Source organism: Lampris incognitus, chromosome 4, assembly GCF_029633865.1.
Source record: "Lampris incognitus isolate fLamInc1 chromosome 4, fLamInc1.hap2, whole genome shotgun sequence".
NCBI classification, from domain to species: Eukaryota; Metazoa; Chordata; class Actinopteri; order Lampriformes; family Lampridae; genus Lampris; species Lampris incognitus.
The window spans coordinates 25718873-25737406 of record NC_079214.1 but is presented as its reverse complement, the minus strand read 5'-3'; the positions used below and the strand labels follow the sequence as shown (position 1 = coordinate 25737406).

The 18534-nt window shown below is 39.8% G+C and overlaps 2 protein-coding genes across 4 annotated transcripts in view; both read right to left on the bottom strand.

Moving 5' to 3' along the window:
* Positions 1 to 6856, bottom strand: part of secisbp2l (SECIS binding protein 2-like) — a 34557-nt gene extending 27701 nt beyond the window's left edge. For all 3 annotated transcript variants that reach the window (XM_056278393.1, XM_056278394.1, XM_056278395.1), the window contains exon 1: positions 6708 to 6856. In XM_056278393.1, the coding sequence (XP_056134368.1) occupies positions 6708 to 6728 (21 nt within the window). In that variant the 5' untranslated portion in view covers positions 6729 to 6856. The remainder of the gene's footprint in view (positions 1 to 6707) is intronic.
* A 152-nt stretch (positions 6857 to 7008) lies between these two features.
* The window catches only part of cops2 (COP9 signalosome subunit 2), an 11872-nt gene continuing 346 nt past the window's right edge, over positions 7009 to 18534 (bottom strand). The window contains exons 2-13 of the mRNA XM_056278518.1: positions 18135 to 18248; positions 17936 to 18013; positions 17716 to 17841; positions 17507 to 17596; positions 17336 to 17413; positions 16080 to 16254; positions 9797 to 9975; positions 9465 to 9517; positions 9029 to 9126; positions 8846 to 8928; positions 8594 to 8652; positions 7009 to 7793 (exon numbers count right to left, since the gene is read on the bottom strand). Of these exons, the coding sequence (XP_056134493.1) occupies positions 7649 to 7793; positions 8594 to 8652; positions 8846 to 8928; positions 9029 to 9126; positions 9465 to 9517; positions 9797 to 9975; positions 16080 to 16254; positions 17336 to 17413; positions 17507 to 17596; positions 17716 to 17841; positions 17936 to 18013; positions 18135 to 18248 (1278 nt within the window). The 3' untranslated portion in view covers positions 7009 to 7648. The remainder of the gene's footprint in view (positions 7794 to 8593; positions 8653 to 8845; positions 8929 to 9028; positions 9127 to 9464; positions 9518 to 9796; positions 9976 to 16079; positions 16255 to 17335; positions 17414 to 17506; positions 17597 to 17715; positions 17842 to 17935; positions 18014 to 18134; positions 18249 to 18534) is intronic.

The window sequence follows — 18534 nt, the reverse complement described above, 5'->3', positions numbered from 1 at the left end:
CAGCTCATACACAGTCAAAACTATATCTGGACCAGTAGTTATCAAGGATCTAAAAGTAAGAACTCTGTCCAAACTACCAAAAAACTCTCAGAAAGATGCCATTTTGGTCCTACTTTTACAAATGGGAGTGAAAGCATTTTATAAACATTCCCTTCCTAGGAAAGATCTCCCAAGTCCACCACTTTATAAGTGAACTTGAGTTGTCCTAACTGATTAGGAGTTCCCAGCAGATGGTGTAGAAATGAAGACAAGAGACAAAAAATTAGATAAAACTGCCATCAGTAATCATGATTTCATTCTGCCGCTAAAAGTGCTGTAAAATAGTAATGTTACAGTTTCTCTTCACTGCAGTCCCACTCCTAGCTCAGTGTGTGTAGGACGCTTCATAACCAACTCCCTGGTCCTACTTTGAGGTAGGAGAATGTTTATGCCTAGTCATACTTTAAGCACAATTCCTTGGAGTGTGACACTTGATAACTACCGGGAACCGTTGCTCCTTTTATTGTTCTAACTTTATTTCACCTTATCCAAAATGATTTTGACCATATCAAGGCATAGTGTATGACTGATCAAAATATTAGGTTTTCTGTGGCCAAATCAATTCATAAAGCTTAGTCATGGAAAAACATCAATGTATTGATGATGAGTCATTTTTGAGGCGAGCTGTGACATCAACTTTTCCTTTACAGCTTGACAATTTAACTGTGGACAGGTTGACTGGCATTTATCTTGCTCATTGGCCATCTGCACTAGTGCCACATCACTGAGGCCAGAGAAGAGTGTTTTTCCTCGTACAATGTGAAAACTAGAATAAGTGTTAAGAGAATTAATTGTTATGACTAGAGAAGTTACGAGTTATCATAACTTCAGTTTTCCGTGCTAGCTACATTAATAGAAATTTTGATATGTAAAAGAGAAATTGGCCTGCCATATTTTGGACACTAACATAGCATGAAGGGGCCCAGTGATAGGCAGGAGAGGGGGGTACTTTCACAGGGTCCCAAGGTAGAGGGGGCCGTTCAGAGAGAGGACATGTGATACTGGAAGTGAATTTGACTCATCAAACTGCAATGTCAAGTGTCACATCCTGTCAGGGGGACCAAAGTGTCTGCAAGCAATGCAACCTCCTGTGCAATGCAATCAGGCTTCCTCATTTGATGACAATCAGAGCTGAACACTGCAAAGGGTTATTTTTTCCATACTGTGCCTGAGGGCAGACAGCGCTCAGTACTTCTAGCCAGCAATGAAGTTATCAGGCCTCATGAAACTAGGAAAAATCCCTTTCAGTTCAAAAATTATGTGACACAACCGTCAGAGGGAGGGTTTAAGTTTAACATGTCCAAGAACAGCCCAAGTCATTTGTCTATAGTCAAATTCAAACATAAACAAGAACACAGCAGGTGAAATAGAAGCCAAGGCTGGGCACCTAATACCCTCTTTTCCATGGTTACAATCAATACAGTGGTAAAGAAGCAAGCCAACACTTACATTTTGGTACAGACAACACCAAACTCCGTACAGGTTAACTTTGGGAATTTGAGGTGCTTATACGCTACCTACCGTATGCTTCTTGCCTCTTTCTTGTTCAAGCTAAAAAGAGGTTTGGGTTTGTTTTTTAGAGGATGGGAGGAATTTAAACGTGAGAAGCTGTTACGATATGGAGACGATCAAAAACTGATTTTGTGCGAGTTGATAGTGGATAAAATCTGAGGCTTAGGGTCATATGTCAGTGGTATCAGACCATGTGACATGGAGGGCCATATGTATGCAGGTTTTCTTTCAAACCCATCACTACTCCAAGTGATTTTACTAATTAACACACGTTCACCCAAACAAGAGAAGAGAAACCTGCTTGTGCAGTGTTGGGTTGGAATGAAAACCAGCAGGTAAATGGCTTTCCACAGCACATGGCTGAGTACCCTTGCTCTACACATTGAATGTGAATTCCTTGTCACACAGGGACTTTCAGAGCCACTGAGAGACAACATACCAAACTCAAGCATATTATAAGAAATCAATTTAAAGACTTACATGCACAGTTAAAGCTGAAATCCACAACTTTTCTCCCTTAATAAAGTCATTTTATGCATCTGGATCATGGAGTCAGGTTACATAACTGATATGTCATGCCCATATTTGCATATGAAACCGATCGTTAGTTTCGGTCATTATGCAACTGTATTGTTTATAAAGGTGGGGATACCTGCAGTCAGTTTAGACCGAAGAGGTCACTTAGATGAGGGATGAAACATATCCGTCAATAAACGTATCCAGATGAACTGATTCAACCTTGTTTGATGCATGTGTTAGCTTTGATCCAAGGATGCAATTTTTACAAGGGTGTAGACTATTTACTGGTGGGCTGACGGAACATGAGCAATGAAGGCTGCTACATCTTGTTTGTAGTCCGGGTAAATCAGTTGCAATAGGTCCATTTCACTCTGCCTCCTACATCAAACTATATTGTAGGGCTGCGCAAAAAAGTCGATACAGCACATATTTTTTGCACGATACTTTGATTTTCAAGCCCTCATATTTATACATTAAAATAATTATTCATGTTTTAAACGGATTTCAGTTCAACGTGTTCTTTGACACAATAAGAATACTAAATTGCACTTTAATATGATATGGCATCTACATTTCAAGCCAATGTGTTCGGTGACACAATAAGAATACTTCGTATGCACACTTAATATGCATATTTATGTTATGGCATCTACGTTTCAGTTCAGTATGTTCAGTGACAGTGTGCACTGTGCAATGCAAATACCATTCTAATAAATTGGAATAGAAATTTTGAATAGTTTTGACTCAATATGTCTGCTGAGTCATAATGTGATGTAAATATTAGACTACCCAGCTGGTACACTGCAAGTTGTATTTTCAGCTATATTTTTAAATTTTCCCTAAATCATGTAGAGTATTGCAATGCATTAAAGTATGTATCATATCACAATGTATCGTGATACAATTGTACCGTGACCCATGTATCGTGATACATATCGTATTGTGAAGTCCTTGCCAATACCCAGCCCTACTATACTGGAATATTGTCAAGCAAAATCATCAACATCACGTTTCAAACAGATAAGATCAATCAATCAAGTTGCATTTTATAAAGCGCTTTTCTAGCTGCAACAGCCACTCAAAGCACTTTACAACTAATTAATTCACACACATAGTACAGCACCAGACTAGAGAAGAAAAAAAGAGAACATAAACATAGAAGAAAAAAAAAATAAACAATACGGCAGGGGACGATGAAAAAAAAATGACAAAAAAGATGGCAAGAATACAGCTTTAATCTAAATGTTTTAGCCCACGATTTCATAATGATTAGTTTTCTCACTAATGCTAAACTAAAGTAGTATTCAGGGATATGGAGTTAGGAAGTAAAATCATTTCGAATGCAACATCGTCTTCAGGCGGCTCTTGAGAGGTGTGTATGTGTCTTCCTTTAATACACAAACTGTGGCAGAGATAGCTTTTCTTATGTATTCCATTAGGAACGGTGCCCCAACACAGCAAGGGTACAGCATAATTTCCCCCTATACTGCTCTTAAACACAAAGACGTTTGGTCCCAGTGTTTAGAAATAAGCTTTTCATTACAATTAGCAATATTTTAGGATTGTGAAATGTCCCAGGAACTATGAATTGGTTTAAGCACGCAAAATAAAATTCCTCCTAAGTGCCAGTGATACATAAAATTACAAAATAAACAACGATGACACAAAAGACCAATTCCAATACGTAGCCTACATAAGAGCATGAATACAGTGAATGGTTATCTGTCAGGGGAGACAGATAACCCTGGTGGTCCCTGATCACTGCCTCTAAATATTTACTGCAGGTGGGGATAAATGGGTCTTCAGGAAAGCCCTTTTCTCATTTGTAACCTTGGAATTCTTCTAGTCAGTCTGGTTTTGTGGGGCTGCAGTTAAACATGGGGAATGGGGCAGACATGCCATACATAAACTGGAAAAAAAAAGGCAGGTTCATTTCCAAAACTGAAGGATTACCTCACCAGGGCACATCTTAAATGCCACTGGTTAAGACCGTGACATGATCAAGTGTCCTCTAAATTGAGTGACAATGCCTATTAGATAGAGGATATGGGCAGGAATGATAAGGACATTATAAAGAGTTCCCCGCCTGAAAAAAAATCAAACACCTATTTCCACCCAGAAAAGATATAATTACATAAATTTAACAACAGATAGTTACAACAAAAACTGCAAGGATCTCAAGTAAATGCCCATATGTTTGGATTTTTGCACTCATTATGTTCTCTATTTCACAACAACAACTTAAATTTATATATTACCTTTCAAGGGACCCAAGGACACTTTACACGTAGTGGAGCAGACAAAACAAATAATACAAGAATAATACAAATAAATAAATAATACAAGAACAGAAAATAAAAATAGCAAAGACTGCTGGGGATGAAGTGAATAGAGACCATAGGCTTCGTTGAACAGCTGAGTTTTCAGGATTTGTTTTAGGGTTATTAATTTAAATATATTTCCTAATTGTGAAAAAATCCTGGAAATTATGCAATTAGAATTCTTATCGTTGTTGTCACTGCATCTGATAAAGTAATCTAATGGTCCTTCCCCTATTGGAGGCTTTACATGGTCTTTTCCACTGCTGTGTATATGCATGTTTCACACATCTGGCTGCCCTCAGCACAGTTCCCCACATGACATCATGGTGACTAGCTCCCCATTCAGACCAAGCCCAGAGTGACAGCTCCAGCAAAGAGGCCACATCAATTTCATTTGCTATTTAGAGGGAGGATGAGGAGGGTTCACAGGGTTCACAGCACACAAAGACTCTGAAACAGTGGTCGGGATGCATGAATCAAGCATCAGTGCAGCCAGTGGTTGTCATACAGACAGGCATTGTTTCCTGCTGCCACCCTTTGTGGGCACTGGGCAGTTCTCTGACTCTGTCTGGGCTAATCTGTAGATCCTGACCCATGTATGCATGGTTGCGGTGGACAGAGCAATTCAGCCTGTTCAGTAGAAACGCCAAGATTACAGTGGCAAAAATTACACTGTAATGAAATACTACATGGGCTGAAAGAAACCTCTTCACTTTGATCCATATTATTAAGTGTTGATTGATTTAGTTGTTGTTTAGGGCCCGTATGATAGTACAGTTTAGCCAATAGGGGGATGTTACAGGATTAAGTCTGAGAGGATAAAGTAGGGACAGAACCACAAGATAAGCTAATTACACAACAAGCCACAGTAATGTGCTGAGGCCTCACTCAAATTGGCAAGGAATCTTGAATTTTGGACCCTTGCTGGAGAAATTAAACCTTCCCTAGAAAAGAAATGTAGGGTCTAGGAAATCTTGTCTGTACTCAAACTGAATTCACAACACCTACAGATATTATTGTATTGCTTTTATACGCCTGTTGAGTGTTTGTGTGTGTATTCATGAATAGCTCCGATTGTGAGAAAGGCATTGAGGTCAGCTCCAGATGTGCAGCCACTTGGTATGACAAAAGCGGACAAATAGATCAAGGGCTGCTAATCTCAACTCCTTGTTTTCTCGAGCCTTTGTCACTCACTATCACTCTACTTCACACACTTTCAAATGCTAACTGTTATTTTACTGTAAAATTAACGTGAGCTGGTGGGAGAGCAGGAAATTACCAAAAAATGTAGGTCCTGTGACTTGGAGACAATGAGTTTGTTAAAACAAGATTGAAACATTTGGTATACTTAATACTTATTAATAAAACACAATGATCAAGAAAGTTTTCAATACAACCTGGGAGACACAAATATGGGACATTAAAGGCTTCTTAAAGTGGGTATAAGGCAACAACAAGAAAAAAAAATAGCGTTCAGTTGACCAATCATCTCCTTAAAGGCATTTGTCCGAGGCTGTTCAACAAGTCATGAAGAGGCGCAGACTGAACTTTCTGCATTGCAAACTGCCACTGGAATGTCATAAATGCAGAACAACCACATTCCTCTACATAGTCAATGAAACTAGTCTGACGTTACTGACTACGATCATGTCATACACGTTATACACAATTCAAAACAACCTTCTAACTTTGCCAGTAAAATCCAATAGGCATTTAAGTAAACGCATTAAATTACCCCTGCGCAACTGACGATTGTGATGTACGAGTACCGCCAGATGACAGCTGAAATAGCTTTAAATCTTTAAGCTAATCTGTTATACATATAACAATCTACTGACACCCACCACTCCCATGTATATATAAATTCGTCAGGCGTTTTGTCAAGTAAAGGAAAATAGTTTTTTCCCCTGTGTACGAAATAAGAAAAGGAGTTTTACAAATTTGAGGAGCTATGGTTAGAGGTTAAATTAAGCTACTGCATTTGCTACCCAGACAAGTTCGCTAAATGAAGTTAGCAAGCTAACGCTAGCTGCTTTGCAGACAGCCATGATAAACACCAATGCCGTGCTGAACGTAAACATCTCCTTGCCGACATTCAACTCACCAATGGTTTCATACATTCATCTAAATGGCAGTACTTTCTTGTCAAAATTCCAGGAACGGTAGAATTCTTTGATAAGCTAACGTTACTCCAACATAGGGCCTAGGTTTCATGTTAACTGTCTCCCATTACAGGCTAACGCTACAAACATTACCTCCACCCCCACCCCCCAGGAAAAAAATAATCAAGACGATACTTAAAAGATAACTATTTACCTTGTTGTCACTTGCATCCATATCAGTCACTAATACCGCCACTGACCCTGATCGACCACGGCGTGGACGTCAGGATGTTGTTGCTTTTATTTTCTTCATTGTAGGAAATTCTTTGAGCCCTCAGTGCGATTCACACCCAGTTCCTATAAGATCCCCCCGCCTATCTGTTGCTAGCTACCGCTGCGCTAGCTGACTAATCGCTGTCGCTGTAAAAAAAAAAAAAAGAGAGAAGAAAAAAAAATATAGGAATCATCTGGAACGGAAGCTCTACAGGCCCATAAAAGCGGACACTCAAACTTATTGACGGGTTTATTCATAAAAATTTTCAGGGGACATGAATGCAACTATATACGGTAGTCAAGCAACTGCAATCAAATTCATGGAACACTATTACGCCGTGTGCTCAACACACACACACACACACACACGTGTGTGTGCTTGTGTGTGTATATATATATATATATATATATAAAAATATACACACACACACACACACACACACACACACACACACACACACACACACACACACACACACACACACACATTTCAACCGGACAATTTAGCCCATCAAAATTTGAACAGCTCTATTCAAGGGCAGTTTACAATCCTTTGAGTGCCGTTAATAAGCTTTGTGTTTATTATAAATGGGAAAGGGCACGTGACTACTATGAATTTCTTGTACATTTTTAGACATCTTTTCAAAAATAACAGTTAAAGGATTGTGTGCTGCATATGAGAAGGTTTCAAATTAGTGTCAATGTTTTCCTCCCGTCAGACAGAAACCAATGCATTTTCAAAGGATGGTTCTTGTGAATCTTGTTTTTTCCTTCTTGAAAATGGTGGGATTCTCAAAGCCCATGTATCTCTTCTTAAAAGGTATATCGTATAGATGCATTCAAACATGCCATTTTTCCTTGTCTTTTTGCTTTATATGTCAATCAGGTGAGTTTGCTAACAACAGCTTGGTTGAGTGAGTTCAGCTGATTTGTCCATTTGTCCAAAGCAGTGTAACGAGCTCCTCCTCTCTTTTGGTAGTCTAGTTCTAGTAGTTGGTTGACTTGGTCAATGCGGCCATGAATTGTGCTGGAAGGCAATACCAAACCAAAAACCTTGATCAAGACCACATTACAAAAATTAGATTCATTACAACAATTAATCACACGTTTGCGCAAAACAAGTCAGCAAGTCACTGATGTAAAATTTTTCTATAGTAGTGCTATAAGATTATCCTAATGTTGACTGTTAATTCTTTGGAAAAACTTGCTGAGAAACCACAGAATTACTTCAGAGGGTTCCATTTATTTCCAAGGCCATTAACTACAATGATTTCCACAGGTAATATACAAGACCACTTATTTACTTATTTATTTCTAGGTATCAAAGTATCTAGGGTTTAAAACTTTTGACACTATATCGATCATTTTAACCATCTGATTGTTGAAGTACTTCTTTTTAAGTAAAGTCATAACAAGTGAGCCAATCAGTGCCAATACTTTCTGACAAGTGATGTAAAATTAAAATGTATATTTAAAATGCTCATGCTTTGTTATATTATGTGCTATCATGTACAATTGTTGATTTTTTTTTAATATATTCTTTTATTCTCTTTGTGCAAAGCAAATTCCCCTAGGAGTAATTAAGGTTTCATTCATTCATATACATCTGTGAAGCAGTATAGCAGAGATATGAGTAAGAATCTCAATAGCCATTGCTTTGATGGCAGAAGCAGTCAATTAAGAGTGAGACCCAAAGCTGTTCTCATGCTTCCTGATTTCTTTTAGGGCCAGCAGGGACCAAACTATGAGGAACTATTACTATTTATAGAGGGAGAACTAGTTTTCCCTGAGTCGATTTCTCTGCAATGACATACGGAAGAGACCTACTTGTCCAAGATGCACTGTACCAGTAAACTCTCCACGTCACACACATCGATGTTAAGCTCCTAAAACAGAAAGAGACATTACTCAACCTGATTTCTAGGACACTGATAACTCCATTTGTGATTAATAATATCATCAACAAAATATCATTGGGTAGCATTAGAACAAACGAGTACAAATTATTTTACCCAAGTATGTTTAGAAGAATGCAATTAACAGATAAATCATCATTATGGGGCAATTCTGCCCTCTCACCTTAGAAATGAAGGGGATATGTATTCTTGTGTATGGTTTGATGAGTTTGATAAGTACTTGGGTTCTAATGTTCCGTAGAAGTTCTGCAGTCAGAGATCACACATCAGATACAACTTAAACAAGGAAATGGCGAACACCTACACAATCATTCTAAATATATACTTAGCCTGAATCACCACTCACCCTCTATATGCTCTCTGATGAAAGGGTCATCCATTATGTTACTGTGATTTGTTTTCAAAATTTTCTCGAATTCCGTGATGTCATTATTCTGGTAGGCGCTGGGAAGGAATAACAATTCTGCTGTTATGTTGTCTTTTCAGTGTGGCAGCGCCCAAAACAAAATCTGTGATTCCGAAGGTTTCACAACACATTTCCAAATATTAGCATCTTGGGTAAACACAACATTCTCTACAATTTTGGGGTGTATTTTAGGTCACTTGTACATGTAATAACAACCTCAAATGAATGCGAGGAAACAGGAAGATGACGAGAGTTCTAGGGCAACAATGAGAGGCAAAGCTGAAATACAAGTAAACAAACGCCTGACAAAAAGGAAAAAATGTCACTGTGATAGCTTTACATTAGTATAACCTTAAAAATGTAACTACGTACTTACCTTACTAAGTTTGTCATTGCTAGAATCTCTGGGTCATTTTTATATGGTTTGGCCTTTGAAAGAAAAAGAGTTATACAAACAATTAAAACTTAAATTACACTCTTGATAAATTGGCATTGACTCAATAAAATTACAACCCCTAACACAATAGTCTACATTCAGTAGTTTCTGCCAAGCAAACTGATCTGTCTGAGACTGACTTCAATCATTCCCAGATCAAATCCTAAGTATTGACATAATTTAGGAATTGTTCCATGATTATAGTTGACATGTAGTATACCACTATTCAGATAGTAGATGTGCGGTTGCTCCATTCTGAAATGTATACTCACCTCCTGAGAGTCAAAAGGGTTGATTCCTGACTTCATCAGCATGTTGGCTAGGACCAGGTACTTCAAGCATGTGGTTCTCCTTGGGCTCCCAGACTCATCATAGTTTTTAAAGGCCTCAAAGAAATCTGTATGAGCCTTCTCAAACTCACCTTCTCTCAGGTGCATCTTCCCCCCACACTCTGGTCAGGGCCAAATAAGCACAGGTCATTGCTATGACAATACAGAGCAGTCAAATTTGACAAAATTATACATACATGCTCTGTAATTAAAGAGATACAGTGGGGTGACAAAATTTGGGCAACCATGGCTTAAATGTCTGTCACATTTAATCTCTAAATGATCGAAAGCAAACCTGAACTCTAAATGGTACAAAGTTAAAAATGAGACCTTTCTTCAAATTTTAAAGCAAGATTGCGCTTTATTTTCTTCCTTTTTTTTAATTTCTCCCCAATTGTATCCGGCCAATTACTCCATTCTTCCAAGCTGTCCGGGTCGCTGCTCCATCCCCCCCTGCCGATCTGGGGAGGGTTGCAGACTACCACATGCCTCCTCCTCCAATACATGTGGAGTCATAGCCACTTCTTTTCACCTGACAGTGAGGAGTTTCGCCAGGGGGACACAACGCATAAAAGGATCACGCTATCCCCCCAGTTCCCGCTCCCCCCTGCACAGGCGCCCCAAACGACCAGAGGAGGTGCTAGTGCAGCGACCAGGTCACATAACCACACCCGGCTTCCCGACCGCAGACATGGCCAATTGTGTCTATAGAGACACCCAACCAAGCCGGAGGTAACACGGGGATTCGAACCAGCGATCCCCATGTTGGTAGGCTTTATTTTCATTTTTTACCATTTTTGAATTACAAAAAAATGGAAAAGGGCCCTGTGCGAAAGTTCCCAGCCTTTCGTCTTTATGCAATCTCATTAATCCAGGTAAGAAACTCAAAGAAAGTTGAATCAGTTCATCCAGATACAACATTTATTGACAGATATGTTTCAACACTCATCTATGTGACCTCTTCAGTCTACACTGTTTTTTACCTATCTTGGCATGAGTGTTTACTGAAATACAAGCATTCTTTATCTGCTGAAAAAGCAGTGTATCTCTCTCACTTAATCAATATTATTAAACATAACCCCAGATTTCTCTTTGATACTGTATCTAAACTTACTAAAAAGCAGCCATCTATTAGCTGCTCACCATTCACGGCCCATGAGTTTCTAGACTTTTTCTGCAGTAAGACTGATGAGATCATAAACTAAATTAGTTCTTCAGCTCCATCTACTCCTGCAGATCCTGTCTTACCAAATTCATATCTATACAATGAGTCACTGATAGTCCCTGTTATTTTTTATTTTTTTTAATTTATTTCTGATTTTTCCCTTTTTTCTCCCAATTTAGTGGCCAATTGATCCCTATTTTAATTCAAACACCCACCCTCGTATTGCATGCGTTCGCCAACTGGATCTCTCCGGCCGGCAGTCTCGAAGGAAAGCCCCTCCCCACTTTCGTGACAAGGCGAATCCAAGCCGAACCACTGTTTTTGCGACACACACAGAGACGCATTCACATGACGAACACAAGCCGACTCCGCCCCCCTCCCGAAGACAGCGTTGCCAATGATTGCTGCTTCGTCGATGCCGGCCATAGTCGGATCTGACGAGACCGGGGCGCGAACCCCAGTCCCCAGTGGGCAACTGCATCGACACCAAGCCGATGCTTAGACCGCTACGCCACCGCGGACCCTAGTCCCTGTTATTACAGCTTTTGAGACTACCTCTCTTGATACTTTGACTAAGCTTGTGTCAACTTCTAAACCAACTACTTGCCTACTTGAACCCTTACCGGCAAAACTTTTTAAAGACCTCTGGCCTTTCATGGGACCTACAATGCTAGACATTGTTAATTTATCACTTACTACTGGCCCTGTTTCCAGAAGTTTTAAGACAGCTGTGGTTAAACCTCTACTTAAAAAACTGCACCTCGATCCAGGGTCTTTTAATAACTAACGACCAGTCTCGAATCTTCCATTCTTTTCAAAAGTACTTGAAAGAGTTATGTATCAACTACTTTCAACCCACATATGTAGAAGAAAACCATCTATATGAACCTTTTCAATCGGCTTTCAGGGCCTGTCACTCCACTGAAACTGCTCTGACCAGAGTGGTGAATGAGCTTTTACTCGCTATGGAGTCTGATTCCGCTTCTGTGCTTCTACTACTCGACCTCAGTGCAGCCTTTGACATCATTGACCACTGTATACTATTAGACAGATCAAATTGCAATTTTGGTGTCTCTGGCTTAGCTCTCTTTTGGCTTAAGTCCTACTTATCTGGAAGAACACATTGTGTCTGCTATAGACCCTTTTACAGTTGGTAAACATTGATCATGTGATTTAGTATGCGTGCGCATTTTGGCAGCAAAAAATTGATTTTATCATTTGCGGCCATACAATTGTATGCTAGAACCTCTTATTTATGCTACAATATAACGTCTATTGTTATGATAGCCGCTTATGTATTTATCTAGACTCGTTTTATTGCTTGTAGCCATCATACTCAAATGAATCATTTAGAGGCCTGCTTGGCTGCTGTGAAAAATTGGATGTCACTGAACTTTCTGCTTTTAAATTCGGAAAAAACCGAGATGCTGGTCATTGGCCCTGCTAGACACAGACACCAATTTGATCAAGTAACGATAAGAATCGACAGTGTGGCAGCCAAAAATCTTGGCGTTCACATTTGATCCTGGGCTTTCCTTCGATAAGCACATTAAAGAAATAGCCAAGACTGCCTTTTTTTACTTACATAACATAGCTAAAATTCAGTCTTTTCAGTTCATGGCACACGCAGAGACTCTAATGCATGCATTTGTTTCATCAAAACTTGATTACTGTAATGTTCTGTTTTCAGGTCTGCCACATGCTAATACTAAAAATCTTCAGATGGCACAGAATGCTGCAGCTAGAATCCTAACTGAAACTAGGAAATTTGACCATATTACACCAATTCTTCATTGGCTTCCTATCCATGTTAAGATCAGACTTCAAAGTGCTTTTGCTGACTTATAAAATCTTAAATGGGCTTGCCCCATCAAACCTGTCTGATCTCCTTAAAGCGTACATTTCATCTCAAGCTCTTCACTCTCAAAATACAGGGCTCCTGTGTGTACCCAAAGTTAAAAAGAAGTCAGCTGGTGGCAGGGCCTTTTCCTATCGGGCCCTGTTCTTGTGGAATAACCTACCTGCTGCCATCAGACAATCAGAGTCTGTTGAGTCCTTTATATCCAAACTTAAAACTTATCTCTTTGCCTTAGCTTACAATTAGTGGCCTTTAAATTGAGTGCTTCACAACCTGTACTGCATGGCAGGTCGGTTTCTGTCTCAATTAATTTACCAAGCACTGCTCTGCTGATGAGATTATAGTGTATAGATTATTGACTACTGCAAACTGTTCTCATTTCTCATGTCTTTTCTCTCTCTCTGAATGTCTTCTTTCTCTTTTTCTATGTGTTAATGGTGTGATGTGCGTCTCCTTTGTGTGCATGTGCAGTCTGTCCTCCTCCCAGGTCTCCATGGTGATCGCCACCTGGACACTGCTTGGCAACCCCCTCATCACATTTTCTTTTTGTATATCTTATAAACCCATATAATTTTGTTAACTTGTTTTAATGTTATATCCTTTTCTTGCTATGATGTGTGACTATTTTTTTTTTACATGGTGATGCCAGTCGCATGGCTCAGGTTCTTCTGTTCTGCTGGCATCTGGACACTGCTTGGCAGCCTACTCATCATATTCTTCATATATTTTATAATTCCATTATAATTCAGTTATCCTCTTTCAATATTGTATTCTGTAAATTGTTTAAACACAACATCCATTGCACATTGTCCGTCTTGGGAGAGAGATCCCTCCCCTGTTGCTCTCCCTGAGGTCTCTTCCTATTTTTTCTCCCTTTTTAAAGGTTTTTTTTTTTTTTTACGGAGTTGTTCCTTATACGATGCGAGGGTATAAGGACAGGATGTTGTGTTGCTGTAAAGCCCCTTGAGGCAAATTTGTAATTTGTGATATTGGGCTATACAAATAAAATTGACTTGACTAAACTGACTGCAGGCACCCCCACCCTTGTAAACAATACAGTTGCATAACGACTGTATTGTTTATCATAACTGTATTGTTTATAAGGGTGGGGATACCTGCAGTCAGTTTAGACTGAAGAGGTCACTTAGATGAACGATGAAACGTACACTATATGGACAAAAGTATTGGGACACACCTCTTAATCATTGAATTCAGGTGTTTCATTCCGACCCATTGCCACAGGTGTATAAAATCAAGCAGCTAGCCATGCAGTCTGCATTTACAAACATTTGTGAAAGAATGGGTAGTTCTGAAGAGCTCAGTGAATTCAAGTGTGGTACTGTCATAGGATGCCACCTTTGCAATAAGTCAGTTCGTGAAATTGCTTCCCTGTTAGATATTCCATGGTCAACTGTACGTGGTATTATTGAAAAGTGGAAGTGTTCAGGAACAACAGCAACTCAGCCACGAAGTGGCAGACCACGTAAAGTCACACAGCACGGTCAACGAGTGCTGAGGCGCATAGTGTGTAAAAGTCACCAACGCTCTGTTGACGCAATAACTGCAGAGTTCCAAACTTCCTCTGGCATTAACATCAGCACAAAAAATGTGCGCCAGGAGCTTCATGAAATGGGTTTCCATGGCCAAGCAGCTGCATGCAAGCCTTACATCACCAAGCACAATGCCGAGCATCGGATGGAGTGGTGTAAAAGCCTGCTGACACTGGACTCTGGAGCAGTGGAAACGTGTTCTGTGGAGTGACGAATCACGCTTCTCTGTCTGGCAGTCTGATGGACGAGTCTGGGTTTGGCGGATGCCAGAAGAACGTTACCTGCCTGGCTGCATTGTGCCAACTGTAAAGTTTGGTGGAGGAGGGATAATGGTGTGAGGTTGTTTTGCAGGGGTTGGGCTAGGCCCCTTAATTCCAGTGAAGGGAAATCTTAATGCTTCAGCACACCAAGACATTTTGGACAATTCTATGCTTCTCAAATTTGTGGGAACAGTTTGGGGAGGGCCCTTTCTGTTCCAGCATGACTGTGCCCCAGTGCACAAAGCAAGGCCCATTAAGACATGGTTGGGTGAGTTTGGTGTGGAAGAACTTGACTGGCCCGCACAGAGCCCTGATCTCAACCCCATCAAACACCTTTGGGATGAACTAGAATGGAGATTGCAAACAGGTCTCCTCGTCCAACATCAGCACCTGACCTCACAATGCTCTTCTGGATGAATGGGCAAAAATTCCCACAGACACACTCCAAAATTTTGTGGAAAGCCTTCCCAGAAGAGTGGAAGCTGTTATAGCTGCAAAGCGGGCCCAACTCCATATTAATGCCTATGGATTTAGAATGGGATGTCATAAAAGCTCCTGTAGGTGTAATGGACAGGTGTCCCAATACTTTTGTCCATATAGTGTATCTGTCAATAAACATTGTATCTAGATGAACTGATTCAACTTTGATTCTCAGACTTTCGCATAGAGACTTTTTCCTTTTCTATTATTTTGAAACCGAAAAAAATTAAAATTAAAAAGTAGTCTTGCTTTAGAATTTTAAGAAATGTGTCATCTTTAACTTTGTATCATTCACAGGCCAGGTTATCTTCTGTTCGCTTGGATATTAATTGTAAGATGCATTCTATAATGTCACTGATTACTACTGTAGTGATCAAGTAATCTGTTGATTATTCTGACAAGTTAGTCAGATAAGAAAAAAGTACTTGAAGTGTTTTACTTAAGAGCAACATTGTAAGGCAAGACCAACTCCCGTCTACAATTTATACTCTGGTTCCCCCGTTGTTCACTGTAATGTAATATCTCCCTCTTTATGATGTTTTTTTTTTTTATTTCTGATACATGTTCTTATGTTGTCCCTGTTTAATTACAATTTTTAATGCAAAGTGACCTTAAGTATAGAGAAAGAATCAGACAAATAAAATTATCAATTTGTAGGCAGGATGCTTTTGTTGAGGTGTTCAGCATGGACATTGCGCTGTTTTATGAACAAGTTCAGCTTTATGGTGCTTGCAGACCAATGGTCCCAATTTTGGGATATTTTTCTGTAATTTATTTGCTTCCAACTCCTCTTTCAAAAATCAAATATACTGTGTCATCTGTGTACAGTAATGGTCATCTGAGCGCTTTGATCATTTGTGACAGCCCTACATCATAGCAGCCATCTATCTACATTTATTAGCAGCCATCTTACCTCTGATGACTCCCATGATGAGTGGGTGGGGAATAGCAGATTTAATGTGAAGCGACTGCTCATACAGGGCCTTCAGTTTCTTGTTGTTCTTTTGTGCCGTGTACATCTGGATCTCCAGGGCATAGATCTCTAATAGCTGAGTGCCTTTCTTCAAGTCATCCTCTCCATCATCTGTCTGTAGTTGACAAGGTCATTAACACCATTAATCACATAATACTTTCCATTAGGTTTTTCTTTCCTTGATTTTAACTTCAGAATAGATCCATCCATCCATTATCCAAACCGCTTATCCTGCTGTCAAGTTCACCTGGATGCTGGAGCCTATCCCAGCAGTCACTGTGCGGCAGGCAGGGAGACACCCTGGACAGGCCGCCAGACTGTCACACAGGGCCGCCCCCCCACCACACACACACACCTAGGAACAATTTAGTACGGCCAATCCACTTGATCTACATATCTTTGGACTGTGGGAGGAAACCGGAGCACCCAGAGGAAACCCACGCAACACAGGGAAAACATGCAAACTCCACACAGAGGATGACCTCCAAGGTTGGACTACCCTGGGGCTCGAACCCAGGATATTCTTGCTGTGAGGCTACCATGCTAACCAATGCTACTGTTGCCGTTCAGAGCTTTCAGGATACTTTCATATCGTTCTGCTCTTGGAGTGTTGGCAAGCTCCCCGAGCTGCATCAGCTCCCCAGTTGTCATTGATTCATTGTCATCGTTTAACTTGTCATTAGTTTAACTTATTTATCTGTAAGAATTCACAACTTGTTCTCAAGTTCTCAATTCTCAAGTTGTGAATTCAGAATAGATAATAATAAAATAATAATAATAATAATAATAATACAATCATGCTATGAATCAGATATGATTTTCTTTTCTATTAAAGGGCTGTTTTTAGGAAAATCCTGCCCCTGATTTTTATCTTTTATCAACACTACATGTTGCTACTGAACAATCTACTTCTACTTCTTTCGTGTTCCCTGTTTTTCAGGGGGCGTCAGAGCGGATTTTATAGTTTCCATCGGTACTATGTGAGGGCACAGCACCAATGGCGGCTGCTGTTTACGCAGAACTCAACCGATCCAGTATGTCCAGTATGGTCTTGTCAATCCACATACTGATTTGGCAAAATTTTACATCGGATGCCCTTCCTGACACAACCACTAACCCTATGGACGAGAGCACAGGTAAAGCGCTGGCTGCTACTGAAAAATATTCTTAAAAAAAAATTAAGGGTTTCCATTTACCTGACACGACTGGTGCAGTTGTCTTAGTATCTTCTGCAGTTTTCCATATTCTTCTCTCTCCAGGTACAGCTTCCCCAGCTACAGAACAACACCAGAAAAATAGCTGAACATCACACCCTGGAATTTTCTTAAAAATCATAATTCATCGAACTATGAAGATGCAATCCTCACCTTTGTGTTAGTTTTAAACCATAATCTGTCATTCTTTGCATCTTTCAAAGCCTCCAGTGTGGTTTCATAGAACTCCTGTAGTAAGTCCATCTAATAAAACAAGACACATGATACAAAGACACAATATCAAAACACTAGCACAGAAAACACACAGGTGTGTAACTTAATACAAGCCATATTTTGTGTCTCTCATATGGCCCATCCATTACCTGTTTGGAGGTGGAGATGTAGTCCAGAATCGAGTTGATGGACTTCTCCGAGTAGTTTCTCGTGACTGCACTTCTGATGTATGTAAGCAGCTGCTTGTACCTGTTCATCATCTCTGGAAAGTTTGTCTGCAAGGTAGAAGTACAAAGCATAACACATTTAAAAAAATGTGTGTCTAAGGGTGTCAGTCAGCAAAAAGGCCTGGAGTCTTGCCCTGCTTACCAATTTGAAGTTGATCTTTATCATCTGTTTCAAGGCTTTGAATCCCCATTCTCCTTTTTCTCCCTCTAATTCCAATACCTAAGCACACAAACATTAATTTTCAGCAAAATTCAACGTATTTCAAAGTCTGACTTGGGGTGAAAACATACAATGCACATTTTGATCAATTACAGCATAATATAGTGGATTACTGTTTTACCTTCTGAAAACTACTGAGCGCTGCTTTGGGATCATCTTCCTTCAGGGCTTTGGAATTGTAGTACTGGTTCTCAAGGTCCACATTGGGCTCTGAATTGCTGTCTTCTGAATATTCCTACGTTTAAAAAAATGCACCTCATAAATATGTACCTCAAAGAAAAGCTGTTAACTGATTGTTGACAGCTACAGAAGGGTCATTTGACAGAACACAACCAAAGCTGCAAACTAGCAGCTTGCTTTTCAGATTTCATTTTAAACGATTCACATCAGCCTCAATGTTAGTGTGCTAAGTAGCTGGATGTATACTTTAACGATATGGATTAAACCGGGGCAATGCAGAATTTTAAGGCCATATAACCCATTGCTGGACCTGTCAATTTGCTAGCTGCTAGCTCCAACGT